Source organism: Pogona vitticeps, chromosome 12, assembly GCF_051106095.1.
Source record: "Pogona vitticeps strain Pit_001003342236 chromosome 12, PviZW2.1, whole genome shotgun sequence".
Taxonomy (NCBI): domain Eukaryota; kingdom Metazoa; phylum Chordata; class Lepidosauria; order Squamata; family Agamidae; genus Pogona; species Pogona vitticeps.
Window position 1 is genome coordinate 21,206,492 of NC_135794.1, and position 20,859 is coordinate 21,227,350.

The window sequence follows — 20,859 nt, forward strand, 5'->3', positions numbered from 1 at the left end:
GCTTCCCCCAAAGCTTGTGTTCTGTGGTCATTTATCTCAAGGAAGGAAAGAAGACTTCAAGGACTTTCTATAAAGTCTATAGTGACAGGTTCTGAGGGCATTGTCTTTCAGAAAAGAATAACATTTGCAGACCAGTATACGTACATGGTTTATTCCCGGTTCCTATGAAGCATTGGTCTAAGATTTTGTTACCTGAGACAAGAGACCAGATGGGCTCCTCTGTTTCATTTGCAAAAAATGTTCAAATCTGTCTGCTGAGTCTTGCTGGGATAGTGGCGAAGGATGAACATCCCCTAATGCAGTGGTCCCCAACCTTGGGTAACCCAGATGTTCTTGGACTATGAACTCCCAGAAACCTTCACCACCATCTCTGCTGGCCAGGATTTCTGGGAGTTGACATCCAAGAACATCTGGAGGCCCAAGGTTGGGAACCACTGACCTAATGGACCTGCAGAAATGTGGTGTCTTAGGGAGTACCTGAAGCACATAGAGTTCTTCTCCCAAATACTGTCCTCAAATGCTGGAGCTAGAGATGAAAAGAATAGGGTCTAAAGTTCCCATATTTTGCTTTGTATGATCTCAAAAAATCAACAAGCAATACTTAAGCCCTGTGATATGCCTTGCTTCCTGTTGAGAGTGGGTCAAATGGCATTTTTCCCTATCAGGCTCTCTGTAGGCTTTTTTTTGGGGGCATATCTGCTGATTTCAGGTGAATTTGTAGGTACCAACCGCACGAGAGGTATTTGCATGTTTCTGGGTCAACCAAGGGGCATAGCAAAGAGCTGCTACTCAACTGCAGGAGGGATCAACAGCCACATAGATCCATTGCATTAAACCTGTCATTCACAGGCTAGAAATAAAGGTAAAGGTAAAGGTTCCCCTTGACAATTTTTGTCCAGTCGTGTTCAACTCTAGGGGGCGCTGCTCATCCCCGTTTCCAAGCCATAGAGCCAGCGTTTGTCTGAAGACAATCTTCCGTGGTCACATGGCCATTGCGACTTAGACACGGAACGCTGTTACCTTCCCACCGAGGTGGTCCCTATTGATCTACTTGCATTTGCATGCTTTCGAACCGCTAGGTTGGCGGGAGCTGGGACAAGCGATGGGAGCTCACTCCGTTGCGTGGATTCGATCTTACGACTGCTGGTCTTCTGACCCAGCACAGGCCTCTGCCTGCAGTGCCACCACGTCCCTTAGAAATAAAGACAGAAGGAAAAAAAACTCAGGAAGATGACAAAGACTATGCTCTTTAGCTTAGAAATATGGCCCTATTCAAGCATTACTTATTCCGTTCTCTCCAGCATGCAAGCATGTCATTGCTCTCTCTACATGGAAAATAATATTCCTGCAGAGGAGAGGTTTCTACTTGCATGAAGGCTCTCCACATGAGCAAATACCCTGGAAAACTCAGTTTCTCAGTTGTACAGAGAACCTACTTATGGGTAGGAGCCTTTCTCTCTCTGAAGGTTTTTCTTCATGTGCAGAAAGGAATGATAAAGAGAGAAAATGCTGTGCACACTCCCTGCTCGTCGGCTGGGGAGAACTGGTGAGTAAAGTCCGAATAGGACTTATGTGAGTAAAGTCCGAATAGGGCTGACTTACTCTACATTTTCCAAAACATCTCCAAGCACAAATTTGTTCCTATTTTCACATCAGTTTGGGAATTCTGCTGAATCTCCCCTGGAAAATGTTTTTTTGGGGGGTGGGGATCATCTAGCAAGGACTAGTGGCAGGGATGGGGATTTAAGCAGTGGGACTCACTGTCAAGTTGGACTTAAGTAGCACTTGACTCAGACCCAACTTGACTGTTTTCTCAATGGCTCAGACTCATAACTCAGAACCCACCACCCCTCTCTTTTTTTTCCAGAGGGGAAAAAAGCATGTTTTTAATAGAGATTTGAACTTGGGATTCAAAACTCAAGATTTGGTACCAAAGACTTGGAACTTGCGTTTCAGACTTGCCAACATCCCTGTTTAGTGGGACAGCATCTCTCGGCAAGCTAATAACTGCCCTGTCATTTAGGATTCATTTACACTAATTTGCAGGAAATATATATATATATTGGGGAAGCTGAGACGGTCCTGCGGTCGGACCTGCTGATCTTCCCTGAGCATTTCCTTAATGTGAAAGTTATATTTCAGGTGGATAATGTATAATCCTTTCAGTTGTTAAGAGTGTGCTAAATTGGCACGTAATTGATACCCAGTGGAGCTGGGCATTCCAGCTGAAAATGGGACCGAGGCGATGAAATCTCTTTCAATTTTGAGAGAGGAAAGGGGGAAAAAAGAAATATTCCACATGTGGTTAGAAAGTGAAGTGTGACTGGAAGTTAAAGAACTGTTTTCATGCTTGGCTGAAATATCAGAGTTAGGAAAGGCTGACCTCCCCTTGCTGCCCCTTTCTTGAATGCCAGACTCAACGGTCCTGGCGGGATGGATGGTGGGTAATTGAACACCTTGCAGAAGCTTGACTTAGCAAAGCACAAAAGTGGTGCCACTGCCAGGGAATATATGGGCGACTCGAGGGGAGGGAGAGGGTCTGATTTTTAAGAGCTGGCCATTCTGCCTAAGTGGCTGGCTGGAAAATGAAAGATACCTGCTGGGTCAGATCTGGGTCTAATTGCGGACAAGTTCTTGCCTCCTTGGAAGCCCCTTTATCATCGTCATCATCACCGGCGACAGCAGCAGCATTAACATCATCATAGAACTGCAGAGTTGGAAGGGACTCAATGGGACTACCTGTCAATAGATAGCGCTCATTTCAAAAAGGAAAGGAAAGGTAGAGAACTCAAAGTTATAACATTATTGTTTAAGAAAAGCACAGACAACTTAAGATAGTCCAGGGAAAAATCTCTCCTTCTCTCCTTCTTTGAACCTTCAAGGCCTGGATCCATCCTTCCTGTAGATGGTCTACTGATTAATCCGATCATTTCATTAAGGAATGTTTCATCTTTTGGGGAACATTGGTGTCTGGTCCCATAAAAATATATGCCGTATGTTCCTAATTTAGAGGAATCCTGAATCCTAGTGAAAATGTGAAGCAGTTAGGGAACACCAAGAGGTATTGACTTCCCATCTCACCAAACAAGACAACGGATTGTTCTCCAAAGGCCCAAGTCAATATTTGCCTCTTGTGCTATAAAGTCTGATGTTTCCATCTGATTGGGATCATCGATTGCTTATAAACACAATTGGTATCTGGTCTTGATGAAGGAGAGCATCTGCAGACAGCCATAGAAGCTCAGCAGCCAGATTGGCCTGATCTGTTAGATGAGGAGAAAACAGAATTATTTTCCATGAAGGCTGATCCTGTTCTGTTCTTTCTTTCTCTGAGATGTACACAATGAACAGGGACAGTTCCCATAATGGCATGCTTATGCATTCCCTCAAATTGCACAGTAGAAGCTTCGAGTTTGAAGAAAACCGAGTTGTGCACAATTGCTGTATAAAGTGCAGGTTTTGGTCCTTGTGAAGAAGGCAGGTGAAAGTTTGAAAGTGGAAAGAAGCAAGGAAACTCCCTTGAGATCTCAGCATTGGTTAGGTGGAACTTCTCTTCTGAGGTTGCAACTGCGCTCCAGAATTAAATGGATCACCCCCCTGTTTCCTGGAGATTTGGGGAACTTTGATTGTGAGAAGGGGTGTTGTTGTTGTTGTTGTTGTTGTTGTTGTTGTTGTTGTTGTTGTTGTTGTTGTTGTTGTTGTTGTTGTTGTTGTTGTTGTTTGTGCCTCTGCTGTTCTGTGCCGTCAAGTTGGAACTGACATACCAGTGACCCTAATAGGGCTTTCAAGGTAAGAGAGATATTTAAGGAGTGGTTTTACCAATTCCAGTCCCACAGTGACTTTCCCCACCTTAGCAGGGATTGGAGTCCTAGTCTATCACTCTACCCCACTACGCTACACTGGGTAACCCCAGAAGGGGTCTGAACCCACAGAATTTTCCAAAGCTTCATGAAACTACAGTTTCTGAAATTCTTTGGGGGAAGCCAAGGCAGTTAAAATGATAAAAAAAAATCCAGATTTGTATCTGTCTAAATAAGCCCTGAAAATGGCTATGAACTACTGACTCCACAATTATTTGAAGTCCCACCTGATAGTCCTTATGAGAGTAGGTGAACTTCTGCAACTTCTACAACGCCTGTGTGCAGGTTCCCCTTGAAATAATACAGCCTTGCCCCATCAGTCAACTCCACATTGAGCGCTCAACTGCATGCAATTGGATAAGTTTGAAATTGTTTAGTATCAATTGCTCAGGATCAATTGTGTCCCAAGCAGTATATACAAAAATGCATATATCTGGAAAACAGTTGTAAAAATGCTTGATTAAAGGGGGGAAATTGCTTTAAAAAGCGGTATCCATTTTGCAGTGTGTGTCTAGTTTGAAAGAGCCACAGGAATATACACAGAAATGGAAATAATAATTTACAGTGTGTTACCAAAGAAATTTAATAGTGCAGCTATGGGTATCTGGACAAAATCAAGCTAAATCAATTAACCTCTTTTGCTCCCGACAATGGGTTTTCTTTAGAGGTACATCCTTCAGTGATCAGATTTGCAAATTATGCCCAAATTTGCCTTCCAATGACCAATCACAAGTCACACTGAATGCAAGATATGAAACTGAGGAAAAATCTGCCTTATGACAAGTCGACATCTTTTCCCACATAGGAGAGCACCACTTCTAAATTCAGAGTGTATAATAATTTTACTCCTTCCCCACCTGCTTGTTTTAGAGTCACAATAGCCTGCTTTTTAAGGGGTAACAATTAAAACTTTTCTGTGGAAGCAGATGATATGAGTCCTATTCAGGTTAAATGATCCATTCTATGTATCTGTTTTTGTATCTGGGCATTTGTAACTATAAAACCTTGTCATGACTGGCTGGCAAGATCTGAGCAACTCTAATGTGTGTGTGTGTGTGTGTGCGCGTGCGTGCGTGCGTGTGTGTGTGTGTGTGTGTGTGTGTGTGTGTGTGTGTGTACATACAACAGCCACATCACCACTTTCTAGAACTCAGCCACCCTAGAAGGAATGATTGTTGGCAATCTCTATATTCTTAACTAGCCTCAACAACCTCAATAAAAACTTATCTCTTAGGTTCCATACATGGTCACCTGGAGGAACTGCTGGATAGCTCAGTGGATTAGATATGTGGCTGCAGAGCCAGAGGTTGGCAGTTCGATTCCCCCACGCTGTCTCCCTGACCGGAGATGGACTTGATGATCCATCAAGTTCTCTTCCAGCTCTGCAGTTCTAAGATTATTGTGATTATTATTCTACACGGGTGAGCAGGAAAGTGACTGTTTCTGGATTTTTTGAATAGCAGTTCCCCTGGGCAGAATGCGGCAGTTCCTTAGCAACTGCTCAACCTTCTCCTGTGAAACAATGCCTCCTTTTGTCGCCTCTCCAGGTGTTTTGTGACTACCACGGCCATTCCCAGCGGAAGAACGTGTTCCTGTACGGATGTAGCATAAAGGAGACCTTATGGCAGGCAGGACACACAGTTGACACCACCGTTGTCACAGAGGATGTTGGTTACAGGGTAAGCCGTGTGTCTTCTATCACCTACTCCTGCCCCCAAAAACTCTCAAAGGAATTGTCTCGCTTGTCCTTGCTCGAGATGCAGAATAAATCCCTTCAATTACAAATTCAGGTGGCGGGCACTGCTAACAAAAAAGGAAAAAAAAATTGGAATCAAAACATGTCATTAAGAAACAGAAGAGATGTATCAACATGTTGGAGGAACTCTAAAGACTGCATTCATAATAGGAGCAGAATATTAGGTGTCATCGGGAAATGGAAAACAAAAAGCCAGTAGAAAAGTGAAACGAGTGGGAGAGAGGAAATGGCATGCTTGAGCCCTTCATGATTTAGAATGTCCTTTAAAAGGTCTTGACTAGCAGGAAGTACAAACAGGAACATTCCCATTAGGAGGTAAGGATTAGGGCTGTAAGGAAATCTCACGTTGGCTGAGATTCTAATTGAGGTTAAACATGCATGTTCGTATTTGGCATCCCCTTGCAAGTGAGGAGGAGGAACTGAAATTGTTTTCTCCTTCCATGGATTTTTTCTCATGATTTCCACAGAGTTCTTGTTGAGAGAGATGTTTTGCCCCCAAAACTGCCCCTTTCCAGCACAAATATTGCATTTGTTTCCCAAATTACCCAATTTTTGGCGATTGTGCAAATTGTCCGAATGTAGGGTGCCTGCTGCTTTCTTTACACATTGGAAGCACTGGGTTGTTTGTTTGTATCTTCCTGAGCACTCAACCCATCCTCCCAGGCTTACTGGGTGCTTTCAGTTTGCCTTTTGAATGACTCTGGAGACATGAGCTGCAAATTAGAGATTTGGAAAGGGAAAAAAATTTAAGTCTCGCTTTCTGTAGGAGCTAAAGAGTCTGAGACTCAACTATTCTTCATTGAGTTTTCTTGTTGCATCAAGGCAGACTAAATCAAGAAGAACAAGAAATTGAATGTTTATATTCGTCTCTGGACAGGATAGATATCACCAGTTGAATGAGGCAGTCCCTTGAATTTTTTTCTATCTCCCTCAAAATCTCTTGCTTCTTGCATGAGAATGAGGGTCAAATCACATGCCATTGTTAGCACAGAATGAAAACAAGACATATTAGCCTTTTCATCATGCAGTTCACTCCCAGTATCAGGTCTGGTCCACCAGAATGCAAATTAGCCTGGTGTTGAACTTCTGGTTATCAAGCAGAAAGTAACACCAGTGAACCGGCAAGGCAGGGGAGATCTGAAATCCTCACTGGATCATGAATCTTTTGGAAATACACCAGTGGCTGTCTATATTTTGCACTTTGCAAAATATATGAGGGGTGGTGAGTGTACCTCCTATCATTAAAGTGTCTCCTTCAGTGATTTTAATACAGGAGCCTGTGAAGACTGAAATACTGCCCAAAAGAGGATCATATGAGTCCTCCCTTATATGAGAAGGAAATTGACTGCAATCTGTCCTAAACTTGAGGATGTTTGGTTTCTCATACCTCAACTTTGAAAGCTAAAAGGGATGAAAAGTTGAACAGCTTTAGAATCATAAAATCATAGAATGTTTGAGTTGGAAGGCCTTCAAGCCCAACCCGCTGCTCAAGGCAGGAATCCAAATCAAAGCAGGTCTGATTGTCTAAATTTCTCTTGAAGGCCTCCAGCGTTGGAGCACTCACCACCTCCATTGTCATACTGCTCTAACAGTTAAGAAGTTTTTCCCGATCTTCAGCCTAAATCTGACGTCTTGTAGCTTGAGCTCAATTGTTGCTTGTCCTGCACTCTAGGATGATGGAGGACAGATCCCGCACCTCCTCCGTAGGACAACCTTTCAAATATTTAGTGGTTTCCTTGTCTAATATCTGAGACAAAGGGAACGGGTTTTCTTTCCCCTAACCAAGAGTTCAGCACATGGGTACAAACGGATCTCTCCGTTGTTGTTGGTTTTTTGGAAATGTACAATTAAAAGGAAATTAATGAGAAAATAAACAGAGAGGAAACAACCATTAGCTTGAGACCCGAGAAACACAGTTAGAACAAACAGAATATTAAATTCCTATTTCCTAATGTTTATAAATGAGCATTGCACACACTTGTGTTCCACTTACCTGCCAGCATTTGTATTTAATTAAAATAATAAAGGTTGATTATAAAGACAGTTTCTATTGTCTTAAGGAGATAAATGCAACTGGGGAATCTGCCTATAGTTTTCTTCCCCCGCTCCAAAGCCTTTGGAAAGAGTTGGACATGGACAGCAGGAGGACGTTGAGACCTTCACAGTAAATTTGGACTGGATCTTATTTTCGTTTGTACATGTGTGAATGTGTATGGGATACACATACACAGAGAGCATGTCAACCGAGGGAATCATACCACGTGCCAAAAGCGTGGAGACAGTTCTCAGCCAACCCCAACTCTCATCTAATGGAAATCTACATCCATTGATGCTCAATCTCTTCCATCCAGCTTTTTTTTCTTTTTTGAATGGCATCATGAGAACTTGGGGTCAACCAGCAACTTATGCTTGGGACCATGAAGCAGAGCATACTCGTATAGAATGATGGGTGATGGAAGGGGAGGTTCGTGAAACTTACCTGGGGGGAGAGATATAAGGCTGGTCTCTTATGCTTTTCTGTTTGAGTGACAATCTCTACATCTTTGTGATGTACATCTGCTAAAATCCATGTGTGCGAGAAGGAGGCAGACAGGAAGGATACTCAACCTATCCTCTTAATTTTGAAAAAAAAAAAACCTTGTTTCCCACTGTCAGTTTTAAATGGTGAGTGTTGCATCCTGATCCATATATGTTTCTCGTAACCATTGAGTGGGGATGAGATTCCTTACCAGTCTTTGTCCTTCCATGTGAGAGCGACTCCTTGCAAACAGAGGGAGAGTTATATTGTTGTGTGGTCAACAAGAGAGAGAAAAAAAGATGAGAAGAAGACTTCTTTAAGGAAATGAAGCAAAACTGTGCAAAATTAATACAGTTTGCACAGAATAATGGTTGCTACTGCGTTATGGCAGCTTTTAAGGATAAGGAAGTGTGTCTTTTTAAACCCCAAGCCACTACACTGTATCCGTACCTCTCTCTCTCTCTCTCTCTGTGTTTTTTTGTTATCAAAGGAGAAAAGCAGAGATTTTATGCAGGGGATTTGTGCAATTTATGGAGAAATTTACAAGGGGCGGGAAGCATTTCTTGTCTTGCAATCTTTTGGAAGAGATGGTTCTTGTGACTGTTGAAAATCTCATCAAGGAGTCTTGTCAAACCAAGACTGCCAAAGGCTACAGGAAATAATCATCTAAACCATGTTCTTTACACCCTTAGCAGTGGCTAGAGTTTCCTCGCATCAGCCAGTAACATTACGAGTAGGGAGAAAATGTCATGGATATCAGAATCCGTTGGCCAATGAGGGGGGGAAAAATGTGAAAGCTACAGAATTCGTAAAATACTTCTGTTCACTTTCATAACCGTAGGTGGCGTCATTTGCTCAGGTTAAAAAAAAGCCCAACTACCCAGAAGGTGCGTAGTTCAGTCCTCATTTAATGGACATCATACCCATTTTCTCCAGTGGAATATTTTGTGTATAAAGTCTTGCAGTTTTTCTTGCTCTGTTTTTCTTTTTTAAAATCTGAGAGGAAAACACAGAGATTAGAAGGACACAATGGATTTTCAGCTGCGATTGGTATGAAAAGCAGAATAGCTAGTATTTTGGACAGTCTCTCTTGCTCTTTATTGGCTGGCACAATTTACAGGGGGGCAAAAGTGGCTTTTTTCACTGTCTCTTAAATGCTTGCATTTTTTTTTTCTTGAAGCATGAGTTTCTTTTGTCCTCTTTTCATGCCCATTTGTATGTGGGGGTGGGGGTGTCCCTACACTGTTCTGTATATACTGTCATTTGCATTGTCTTATGCATGTGCCGTTTTTTAACAATTTTCCCCGTTTGTGGTACTGTATGTGCTCCTTGCTCATTTGAGTGTGTCAGTTCCCCAGTGCGTTTGATTTTTGTACAGATTTTTTTAAAATGGAGCAGAGCACCACCCAATTCGCAGACGAGTGCAAGAATTATTGTGTTCTGGTTAATGCAAGTCCCTTGGAAAGGACAAATTATTAACTTAAATTAAAATAGATACCAAGATAACACCACCCCCATACACAAAATTAAGGATATAAGAGCATAAGGAAACCCCTGTGGCTCAGATCAAAGCTTTACCTCGCGCTGTGTGTCTCACAGCGAGCCGCCTGATGCTCTTGGCGTACCCACAAGCCGAGGGCAAAGTCAACTATCCTCCTGTATGGTTAGGAGACATGATGGTCCTATCTCAGAGGCGCCCTCCAGGAAAGCAGAGCCTCACTAAAACCCTGTGAAGTAAAATACACAGCTGTCCATCTTGGGGGGGATAGCTTTATGAGCACACCTGGAAATGAACAAAAATCTATGTTCAAGCTGTCAAGCTCTCCACGTCTTTCAGGTACATAAAGCAGGCAGAGGACAATGAGGGTGATCTGATGGTAGAATTGCTGCCACCACCCATTCTGTGCTGCCTGAGGTCTCCCTTGCCAGGGGCCTCTTTCTCTCTGACACCACCCGGCCATCTTCCTGGCCTGGCTGCTTCTCGGGGGACGAGGAGGGCCTTTTCTCCCCTGATGCCAACCCCCCCCCCAATGTCTTTGCAGACTGTCTACTTCTCAGCCAGGTACATCAAGAACATCTTGGCCCCAAAGATCTTCAAACGTAGCCATCAGACCAGGAGAAGCTAGACTAAACCTTTGGAGGCCCGAAATAGCACACCTTACTGAATGGATCGATGTTGACAAGGGGTCTCCCACAAGGACAAGATCCTAGCTGGACCACCAGGAAGGCACTTAACAGACTTCAAAGCAAAACAGGAATATCAAAGAATCATCAAGTGAAATGTAGCTGCTTGGATAGAGGACAAATTTTCTGTGACTGTAGAGAAATTCAATCAAGGCAGCACTTGTTTGCATGCAACTTGTGCCCCACCATATGTACAAAAAAAGATCTAGGAAAGGGCCAAGAGAATGTGATTGACGTAGACAGCTTCTGGTCACAATCAGTCTAATTATCTTAGCATTTTAATTTGCTTTAAATTTTATTTTATTTTAATCTATATTAACATTTTAATTTGTTTTAAATTGTATCTATGTTAACATTTTAATTTAATTTAATTATTTTATTTTATTTTACCTATACTAACACCTTAATTTGTTTTATTTTTATCTATATGTCATCCATATCCATAATTTTAAATTGTGCAGTGCTCTGTTATGAATAAAGTAATATGGGGAGGGATGGCCACGGGCATTTGTTCGTGTGGTGTGGCCAAGACAAGCCTAGCCACGCTCCTCCCCACCCACCTCCATACACATTTCTGGAGAATTCTGCAGGTGGTGGCCGGAAGCAGTGGCATCTTTCATCTCTCCTTGCCTTTGATAATGAGAAAGCTTGCATGAGCACTGGATGATGCCCTTGTTTCTTGAAGGCATCTTGTCTTCCACACACCCAGAATAGGCAGGTGCCCTGTGATCCTTTCTGTGCTGGGAATTAGCTCCCCTTCCTGAATTTACCAGATCCAGATGGCTAGAAATTCAGTTTCAATTCCTTCTTGGAGAATGAAATATTTTGGTTAGAACTCAGTGAAAGTTTTAAAAAGTCAAACGTTGAAGAAAGCTAGACAGATTCTCTAACAGCAGTGTAGTGGATGGGTTCGTTATGGAGATGGCGTTGGGACCTGGAATCATCATCATCATCATTAGAAATGCAGAGCTGGAAGAAACCCTATGGATGATCGAATCCAGCCTCTCTCTCAAGGAGCCATAGTGGGGATTTGAACACCCAACCTCTGGCCTTGCACCCAGAGACCAGCAGACTTGCCACCCTTAATGCTGTGTTGGTGATGATGTGAGACAGAGCCTTTTTGATGGCTGCCCCTCAGGAGCTTCCTTGACAAAGATAGGCATTCTCCCACCCCCACTTCCCTGTCTTTTCATGGGCGTGAAAAAAAACTTTCATTTAGATTGCCTTTCAGCAATTGACCGACTGCTGATGGAAGGGTTTTTCCTAGATTGGGGCTGTCAAGTTTTTACCAATGTGTATAAAAATTGCTTCTTAATTCAACAGGGTTTTAATGTTATAATTGGAGAGAGGGGGTATCAAAGCTAAATAAAGAATAATTCCAAACTGCTTAATTTTTTTAAAAAAACCTCCTACATGATTAGATGGATGGATAAGACAGATGGATGGATGGATGAATGAATGCAGAAATGCAATGTATACTCTTTTTCTTTTGGCTAAGGGTGAATTTATTTTGTTCGTTGCAGACTCTGCCAAAAATCTTAGACAAAGTGGCTCCGGCATTTCTCATTAGCGGCTGCAGCTTTTTGGTGGAGAAGTCACGTGAGTCTACAGCACGAGTCGTGGTTTGGCGAGAAATCGGAGTTCTGAGGAGCTACACCATGGAAAGTACCTACTGTGGTTGCAGCCACGGCCTCTACAAGGTACAGTGACGAATGAATGAATGAATGAATGAATGAATGAATGAATGAATGAATGAATGAATGAATGAAAGCAAACTCCTCTGTTTGAAGTATCTAAAATAAATATTTGAAAGTGGTGGTAGGAGTTGTCGCCATCTGCCATCAAGTCATCTCTGACTTATGGAAACCCTATGAATGAGCAAACTCCAAATTGTCCCGTCCTCAATAGCCCTGCTCAGCAATTGTAGACTCAGGCTTATGGTCTCTTTTAGGGAGTTAGTCTGTCTCATGTTCTTCCTCTTTTCCTGTTGCTTTCTACCTTTCCCAGAGAATCCTGCCTTCTCGTGTTGCGCCCAAAATAGCTTCACCATTTTTGCCTCCAGAGATAGTTTGGGATTGTTTTGTTAGAGGACCCACTTGTTCTTCTTTCTGGCAGCCTAGAACAGGGCTGTAGATTAGTCAAAAGGATGTGTCAGTTTCTTTAAAGGCAAAAAAGCCCATCATACTGTGAATGGAGAGGAATAGAGCAAATGTATTGCCCATGATCACTGCAGATGGTGACGGCAGCCACGAAATTAAAAGACGCCTGCTTCTTGGGAGGAAAGTGATGACAAACCTCGACAGCATCTTAAAAAGCAGAGACATCACCTTGCCAACAAAAGTTTGAATAGTCAAAGCTGTGGTTTTCCCTGTAGTGATGTATGGAAGTGAGAGCTGGATCATAAAGAAAGCTGACCGCCGAATAATTGATGCTTTTGAATTGTGGTGCTGGAGGAGACTCTCGAGAGTCCCCTGGACTGCAAGGAGTTCAAACCTATCCATTTTGAAAGAAATCAACCCTGAGCGCTCACTGGAAGGACAGATCCTGAAGTGGAGGCTCCAGTACTTCGGCCATCTCATGAGAAGAGAAGGCTCTCTGGAAAAGACCCTGATGTTGGGAAAGTGTGAGGGCAAGAGGACAAGGGGACGACAGAGGACAAGATGGTTGGACACTGTCATCAAAGCTACCAACATAAATTTGACCCAACTCCGGGAGGTAGTGGAAGACAGGAGGGCCTGGCGTGCTCTGGTCCATGGGGTCACAAAGAGTCGGACATGACTTAACAACTAAACAACAAACAACAAAATTGTCCAGTGCACTAGGCAGCTTGGCTAACACTCCCTTTTCTTTTTGCCTTCCTGTGGCAGTTTTATTTCTTCTTCTCCCTCTGCAAACAGCTGCCCTCCCATTCCCCTTAAGAATCCATGCAAAAGGATGCAAAATGTTCAGAGAACTCTGTCTCCCAGCTGAGCGGAGCTCTGGATATTCCTGTATATTTCATCAGCAGTTTATAGTGGGAAGACTGAAAACGTGCTCCAATATTGAGATTCTTAAAGCAGAGACTCTCCCAACTTTACTCCTGATAAAACAGAACCGTAATTGAATGAATGGTCAAGTTGCTGCCCTTTTGAAAGGATTGTGATTCATTGTGCTTTAAAAGGTACGAGCCAAGTTCTGGGGAAGTCTAGCTGGTTCTTTTGAAGACCCGGGCGCAAAACCTTGTGCAAAGCAGACAAGAACCAGTTCCAAAAAAGAGGGCATGTTTTGTTGGTTCTATTGACAAGAAGAGCTTGTAATTTAATTAAGAACTCAATCTCCAACCTTCGGAAGGGCAAATCTCAGTCCTTGCAAATGTATTTTATTCATTGGTCTCATTAAATTGCACAGGTTTCAATAAGAAGCTTTCGAACACTGGTAGACATTGATCAATACTTTCCTTAGCATGCAGTAGGGTATAGGCTAGGACGGCTGGCTCTTAATCCCAAGAAAATGGTTATTCTTCTATAATTTGTTCTGATTATGTTCTGTCAAGTCACCTCCAATGTACGACGGCCCTAGGAAGGAATAATCTCCAGAATGTGTTATCATGAACAGCCCTGCTCAGTTCTTACAAACGCAAGTCAATTCACCTCGCAGTTGGTCTTCCAACAGATTTCAACTGTTTAATCCATTGCATTGCTCAGGAAAGCCAAGGAATCTTCCTTTTTAAGCTGATGAGAATACTGTCCTCCGTTGCTGCCAACGGAGCCTCTTCTTTAGTTTTTCCTTTTCTTTTCCCTCTGCCAATCACAACACATAAATGCTAGATGTAACATCTGTGGAACATCTGGAAGGACCACTCTCTTCTGCTTCATGCCCATAGGGCATTTTCCTCCCTGTGGTCAATCTGAAAGTGAAAAAATACCTGTAACGTGACTCCGTTTTACACCTTTGTCTAAGAACCAGGCAGGCTAATGATTAGGATCATCTCGGAGCTTGGAAATAATTCAGTGCTAGTAACTAGTTAGAAAAAAATATCACACCTTATTGTTTGTAATTAATTCCTTTGTGTAATATCTAAAGCATGATCAAGTGACATTAGGACAGGCATTTAATGAATGAACCATTTTCTTCATGTTGAGGTCTCTCTGTAACTGTAACTAGTTTTAGTTACTTCAGTATAGAGGCAGAGGAGGAATTTCAAGTGATGGCTCATGTTGTGCCTTCTGTAGCTGCTTTGTATCTCTGTTATATCTGCTGAGGCCATGACCAAGATGAAAGGAAAGATTTGATTTTATTCAGATTTTTTTTTAAAAAAAGTCAAGGAACAAAATATTTTCATTTCTTCTCATCTTTATTAAGAAGTAGAAACTAAATAACTCTTTTTTATAAAGAAAAAAAATCAACTACCATATTTTCCATGTATAAGACTATACTTTTGTCTAAAATCTTTAGACTGAAAATTGAAGGTCATTTTATACACGGAAGTAAGCTGAGGAGAGAAAAAAACAAGTGGAGGGGAAAGCAGGGATCAAAGCAATCTTGCAGTGCTTTGATCCCTTCCCCCCTACACTTGCTAAGCCCCACTTACATTTCTTAATTTTGGGTTAGAAAAATGGGGTGCGTCTTATACATGGGGGCATCTTATACACAGAAAAATACAGTACATTAGTTTTTTGGGGGCACCTTGAAAGTGTAAGTATAATCCATTACTCTTCTAAAGTACTCTGTCCAGTACTTCTGGCTGGTTCACTAGTTCTGCAGGATTTTACCAGTAACCATCAAAAGAAAATGGATGCTAGATTTGCCAGCCAAAGGCTTAAAACATTTGGTTAATAAAGGAGGGAGGCGGATTATGTCAACAGCACAGCATGGGTATCATTATCAGGAGACACTGAAACAAGGGGAAAGTTGGTTGCCTAGCTCATCACCACTCTTAGGGCATGACCACATGGGCTGGAAGACCCCCGGTTGTCTCGCTTTTGCGGTTATTTAAGTCATTTATAAATTTGTTTATTGCAGAAGGATAGAGCGAGTCTGGATTTGCATCCCTAGGGAAGTGAACCTTCAAATATTCAATTCGTTTTTTCATTCCCATGACATTGCCTCCATAAGCCGTGGCAGCACACAAACGTGCCGATGAATGCTGGGTGAATTGTCTCCGCCGTTTGGTACAATATTAGAAATGTATCTAACTCGGATCTTCTTTCTTCATCCACGTTGGATGGACCACAGTGGGCGAGATGGTAGCACTGTAGCCATTGTGTATCTGTTGGGGAACAGGCAGGAAAAAGGGTCATGCCTTTCCTTGTGGTCCATAAGGAAGCAGTTGAACTCTAAAGCAGCCATAAAAATTTTCGGCTCCGAACACATTGCAAATGATTTCGGTCTGTTGGAAAACTTAGTCCCTGTTGAATCGCGAGGTCATTATTGTAAGGTCATCTTTTTCATTTCTTCCTCTTCCTCTCCCCTCCTGCGCTTAGCATTATCATTTATCCAAAAGATGGAGGACACTTAAAACATGCCCAGGGGTGTATTTTCCCCTCTTCCATTGTAAGAATATAAATATGTTTGCAGTTTCTCAGGTTTAGATGGCTTTCAAGTTGTTCCAATCTTTTCTCCCCCGTATTGCTAAGCCCCTGATTTGTTAGTCCCAAAATGAAATATCATTTCTTAACACTGACATTTATGTTGGAGCTACATAAGAGGACATAAAGCTATTACCTTCTAGTAATTGATGTTTTAAGGCACATAACGTACGGGTGAAATACCCACCAAATGCTGGGAATCTGTATCAAAATGTAACCTGCGAATATGGGATGTAATGAAGTACTTGAGGCGAACTAGTTCTAAAATCACTTTTTAGCTTCTTTTTGCTTTCTTTCCTTTCTGGGGATCCCTGCCTCTCTCCATCATCAATCCTGAGGGGATCTAGACCCTTCTCTGGAGACTGTAGCTCCTGAATAGAGATGGGCAGGAACCGGTTTGTCCCAGTTTGACCTGCTTCGTAAATGCAACGGCACAGCTGCTGGTGCTCCCCTGACCAACTCCTCAGCTGATCTAGCCCCTCGCCAGGCCCAGCTTGCATGTTTTCCCCACCCTCTCGGCTAATCTCCCAGTCATGAGCAAGAGCACAGACTTCCCTGCCACGTACTTCTGTCCGAGTGGGAGATCAACCAAGAGGACAGGACAGAGAAGCCTGAGCTGCTGCCGGAACTGGGAGATCAGTTGAGGAAGCTAGCACACTGGCCTTGGTGAGTAGCTTCTTGGGGCAAAGGAGACAGAGGAGGGAAGCACCAGCACCTCAGCAGCCACCTTTACGAACCAGGATGAACTAGGACGAACCAGTTCGTGCCCATCTCTAAGCCCTGAAGTATCCCTCAGTTTTTTCCCCCCAAACAACAGCTATGGTTAGTTTTTGCCTCTCTGTGCCTGTGTCCCTTCTCCTCTTTTTGCTTTCAAAACTATTGGTGATGATTGCTGTTGGTGGGCATAGTAAATAAATTGTGGTTTGACTGGTTCTCATATCATAGAAGAACCATCTGCAAATTGACGCAGGCCACCACAATGTGGGTGTCCTCACAGGTGGTGTTGCATTTGTACCTGATTAGAAAGTACAGTAACTGGTGCCTCATTGCATTGAAGCTGTAGCCTTGAATGGGTTGTGTGTGCCTTTCTGATCCATCAGCCTATCCTGTCCTGTCTATTCTTTTACTGTGTATGAATTAGTGCTCGCGGGAGCTAGTTTCACACAGGGGAAAGATGCTTAGTGTTGCACAGAAATTTCCCGGCGAGTCGCTGTGTTACTCTTTTGCAGCCATAATGAGGCAACAGATTTTATTGGGCCTAACCTTTCATGAATTGTTGCTTACTCCCTTGGATGCCGTTTTATGCAGATTTCTCCAGATAACATGGAGACCTAATATGCGTCGGCTTAGATCACAGAAGTAAATCCCCACTAGTCAAGGAGCAGAAATTGGCAACTCTTTAATAATTTGTCAGTTCCCCTCTGTGATTTATGTCATTGCACCTGGAATCAAAAATAATAATAATAATAATAATTAAAAAAAATGCAAGTTTACCTGTGCTTTTCAGAGGCCCATCTCTGATACGACTTGTCCATTTTGAGAAGAGTTATTTATTTATTTTTTTGGAAAGAGGCATCTGGAGGGTTGATCTCTCTGCTGCAATTTGTGGTAGGCTAATTCATCAGCTGCCGGTCCTGTCAATTGTGGCGCTTGTCTTTTGTTCTAAGGGAAGGGAATGCGACCTGCCTAGAATTCAAAATTGAGACTCCCACTTGGAGGGGTGCGGGCGTGTGGATGTGACAAAGACGTAAGAGGGCAGGGTTCGATACTTCAGGTATAACTAATAAAAATGAAAAGTGACCCTTTCCTTGCTTTCTCTCCCATCTCATCTCAAAGTCATTTGGCTTCAAATTGCTGAGAATTAAATCGCAGCACTCGGTTGATCTCCTTTGAGCTGCCCTGCAAGTCTGTCTGATCAATGGAAACGCAATAAGCCGGCCGCCCTTAAGGAACGGGAACATAAAACCAAAGGAACCATTGATCTCCTCCAAGGTTTTATTCTACTGACGGAAGAGGAAGGAAAACTCCCCAGCAACACCCCCCGCATTTGTTCTTCACTGTCGAATCGACTTACACAACAAAGAGCCTTTTTACCCCCTCAAAAATGCAGGAAGAGGTGACTAAGGTAGGAGAAGAAGGAGCTCTCAGTCCCTCTGCTTAAAAATGGTAAAACAAAGCTTTTGAAGACAAAATCGGTTGGACTGCTATCCAGTGTGTACTTTGGCTGGGAGCAACTCCCTGCCATCTTAGCAAATATCTCTCTAACGAAGGGGTAGGGAATCTCTAAACTTTTGTGAGTATCACATAACCCATCCTTGGCTACCTCCATCCCTACCCCTTTTTTATTGCAATGTATATATATTGTGGCCATCCCTTAGTGGCCAAATATATATACAATTCAGCCCCTTGCACCCCCTAGTGGTCAAAAATATAAATAACTAAATCCCTTGCACCCCCTAGTGGCCAAAAATATAAATAATTGAATTCCTTGCACCCCCTAGTGGCCAAATATATATGTAATTGAGCCCCTTACACCCCCTAGTGGCCAAAAATAATTGAAATCCTTGCACCCACTAGTAACCAATATATATATTATTTAATTTTTTGCACCCTCTAGTGGCCCCAGGTCCAGTTTTATATATATATATATATATATATAAGGACTAGGGCAGGAGTTCTGTGGACCCCTCAAGAATAGGGAAATGACCAACCTTGCCCCTTAGATGATGCAAGCAGACTTTTTGACTCACAACTTTTTTTTTTTTACTTTTCTAAAAAAAATGTGAAGGTGCAAGAGTGTTGGGAGGCCCTGAAGCTTCCGCACAAGTGTATGCAACCCAAGGGCAGTGCGCTCACCGTTTCTTCTATAAATTGTAATCCTGGGAAGCTGATTCTTTTGGACGAGAACTCCCAGACACCCCTCTAGTTATTATGACCAGTGAACAGGCTGGCAGGAAGGAGTCAGAACTGTAGCCTGCAAAACTAACTTTCCCGAGCTCTGTAACTGACTGAGTGACTTTTTGCTTGAAGACCAGGTAAATGAATGAAATGGCCTTGTGAGTCACTTGCGCTGATGCATTGTTCCATTGTGTGCAATGTGGTATCAAACACTGATCACCATTTACAGCACTCCAGAGTTTCAAACAGGAGCCTTTCTTAGCATCGCCCGGAGATACTCAGAACTGAACTTGTGATGTTCTGCATTCAATTCCTTGGCTCTATCATTAAACCGAAGCCCTTTTGCCATTGAGCTGCTGGTGGAAATGAATCTGTTTCCGCCTTGTTCCATCTAAAGAAAGGTTTCCCAAAACATATTCTACCTTTCCTGCCTGGGCATCAAATGTTCAGCTCCATCTTCTGCCCCAAAAACATTTCCATGTAGCCCTTGATACAGTGACTCTGCACCACAGATGTTCATGTATATCCTTGTATTATGCAACTTCTTACTGCACCGGAATAGAACGTTGTCGCATGTGGTTGAGCCTTGAAGAAAATGAAAGGAGAATAGAGCAAGTTTGAGGCCAAGCTGATGGAGCATTGTTGTGAGCCACAGGGAGCTACAGGACTGGGTTTAAAAATGATTACAGATAATTTGCTGGCCTCTTTTGAAGTGAGTTTTACTTGTGATATAGATTTCTCTTTGAACAGAGCCTTGGGGAAGATGGAAAGGTTTCCACTGTCCACTTCAAACTGGCATGAGATATAGAAGTTCAAATATATATATAGATATATCCAGAGAGAAGGTGGTGTCAACGGCACCAGCATGAGGGCGCATGGCTGCTACCTCTTTGGAGTTGTCACTGACAGTCCTCCGAAATTTTGAGGAAAATTCAAAAGCTTCTAGATGTGACATTCAAAACAGCGAGCATTTCCATTCCAAAGGCTTTTTTTTTCATTTGTTTAGCCTCTCACACAAGTGAAGGATCAAGGAAAGCCAGGTGCTCTCCCAGGGCTGACTGACACCGCTAGCTATCATGAAACAACTGTTCCGTCAATTGCAAGCTTCTCTGACTTGAATTCTCAAAAAAACAGCTGAGTTGAAAGCAGAAGAGCCCTGGAATAATTATAGGCTTTTGATTTTGTTCTGTTCTCTGTGATAGCTATTAGCCACTGGCGCAGTTCTTAGCTTGCATACGGAGGAGGGTAAAGTGTAGAGTTAATTGAAAATACAAAGAAAGATCTGAAGACCCAAATCTTTGCTTTGGAAACATAAAGGATAGCTGATCCACCTCATTTAGCCATCTTGACTGGTGAAGGCCATGCCTGTGTGCCCTGGACCAAGATCCTTTGGAAGCCGGGTTCTCCAATGGCTGTACAAGGGGATACCTCTGTAACATGTCTCCTTCGAGTAGGGCCTTGCACCTTAGACATTTGGAAGGAGAAGTCCCACAGAAGCACCAATGAAGTCTGGCTCTTATGAATGAGCCTTTGGATAGTCTCCAACAAGCAGGAAATTTCTGGATTCCACAGCAAGATCCTTGATCCTCAGGAGACGTTCTACAGATGAAGTCAATGACGGAAGGAGAATGTGTCAGCCTTTTCTGAAGCAGCAGTCAAAGGAATGGAGTTTAGATGTACAGTAATTCTTTTGGGGATGAAGTTCTCTAGGCATTCACCTGGGAAGTTTAATAAAACCTTGATGTTTGTTTCAGAACAGTGTGGAGATAATTGTCTCTTAGCTTTATGGCAGGATTGCAAGCTACAGTCCTGAATTCAAGTGAACCATCGCTATGGCAGCCTACTGCACCTACCTGGTGCTGTCCAGGGTCCTGAACAGGGCTCACTCCTGATGTGCACCCATTATTCGCCATAGCTTGCCTCTTCTTCCCTGAAACCCTTGCTTTTCTGGGATCATGGAAATGCTATAAGTGTTATAATAGTGCTGTGAAAAACAAGGAGGGGGAAGAAAAATGCATCTGATTTTATTCAACAGAAACAGGAAAAAAAAACCCAAAGGAAATTAAGGGAAATCCT

The 20,859-nt window shown here is 42.8% G+C and overlaps 1 protein-coding gene across 1 annotated transcript in view; it reads left to right on the forward strand.

Moving 5' to 3' along the window:
• AGBL1 (AGBL carboxypeptidase 1) overlaps positions 1 to 20,859 on the forward strand; it is a 326,572-nt gene that overhangs the window by 169,028 nt on the left and 136,685 nt on the right. The window contains exons 20-21 of the mRNA XM_072981877.2: positions 5,408 to 5,539; positions 11,842 to 12,018. Coding sequence (XP_072837978.2) covers positions 5,408 to 5,539; positions 11,842 to 12,018 — 309 coding nt within the window. The remainder of the gene's footprint in view (positions 1 to 5,407; positions 5,540 to 11,841; positions 12,019 to 20,859) is intronic.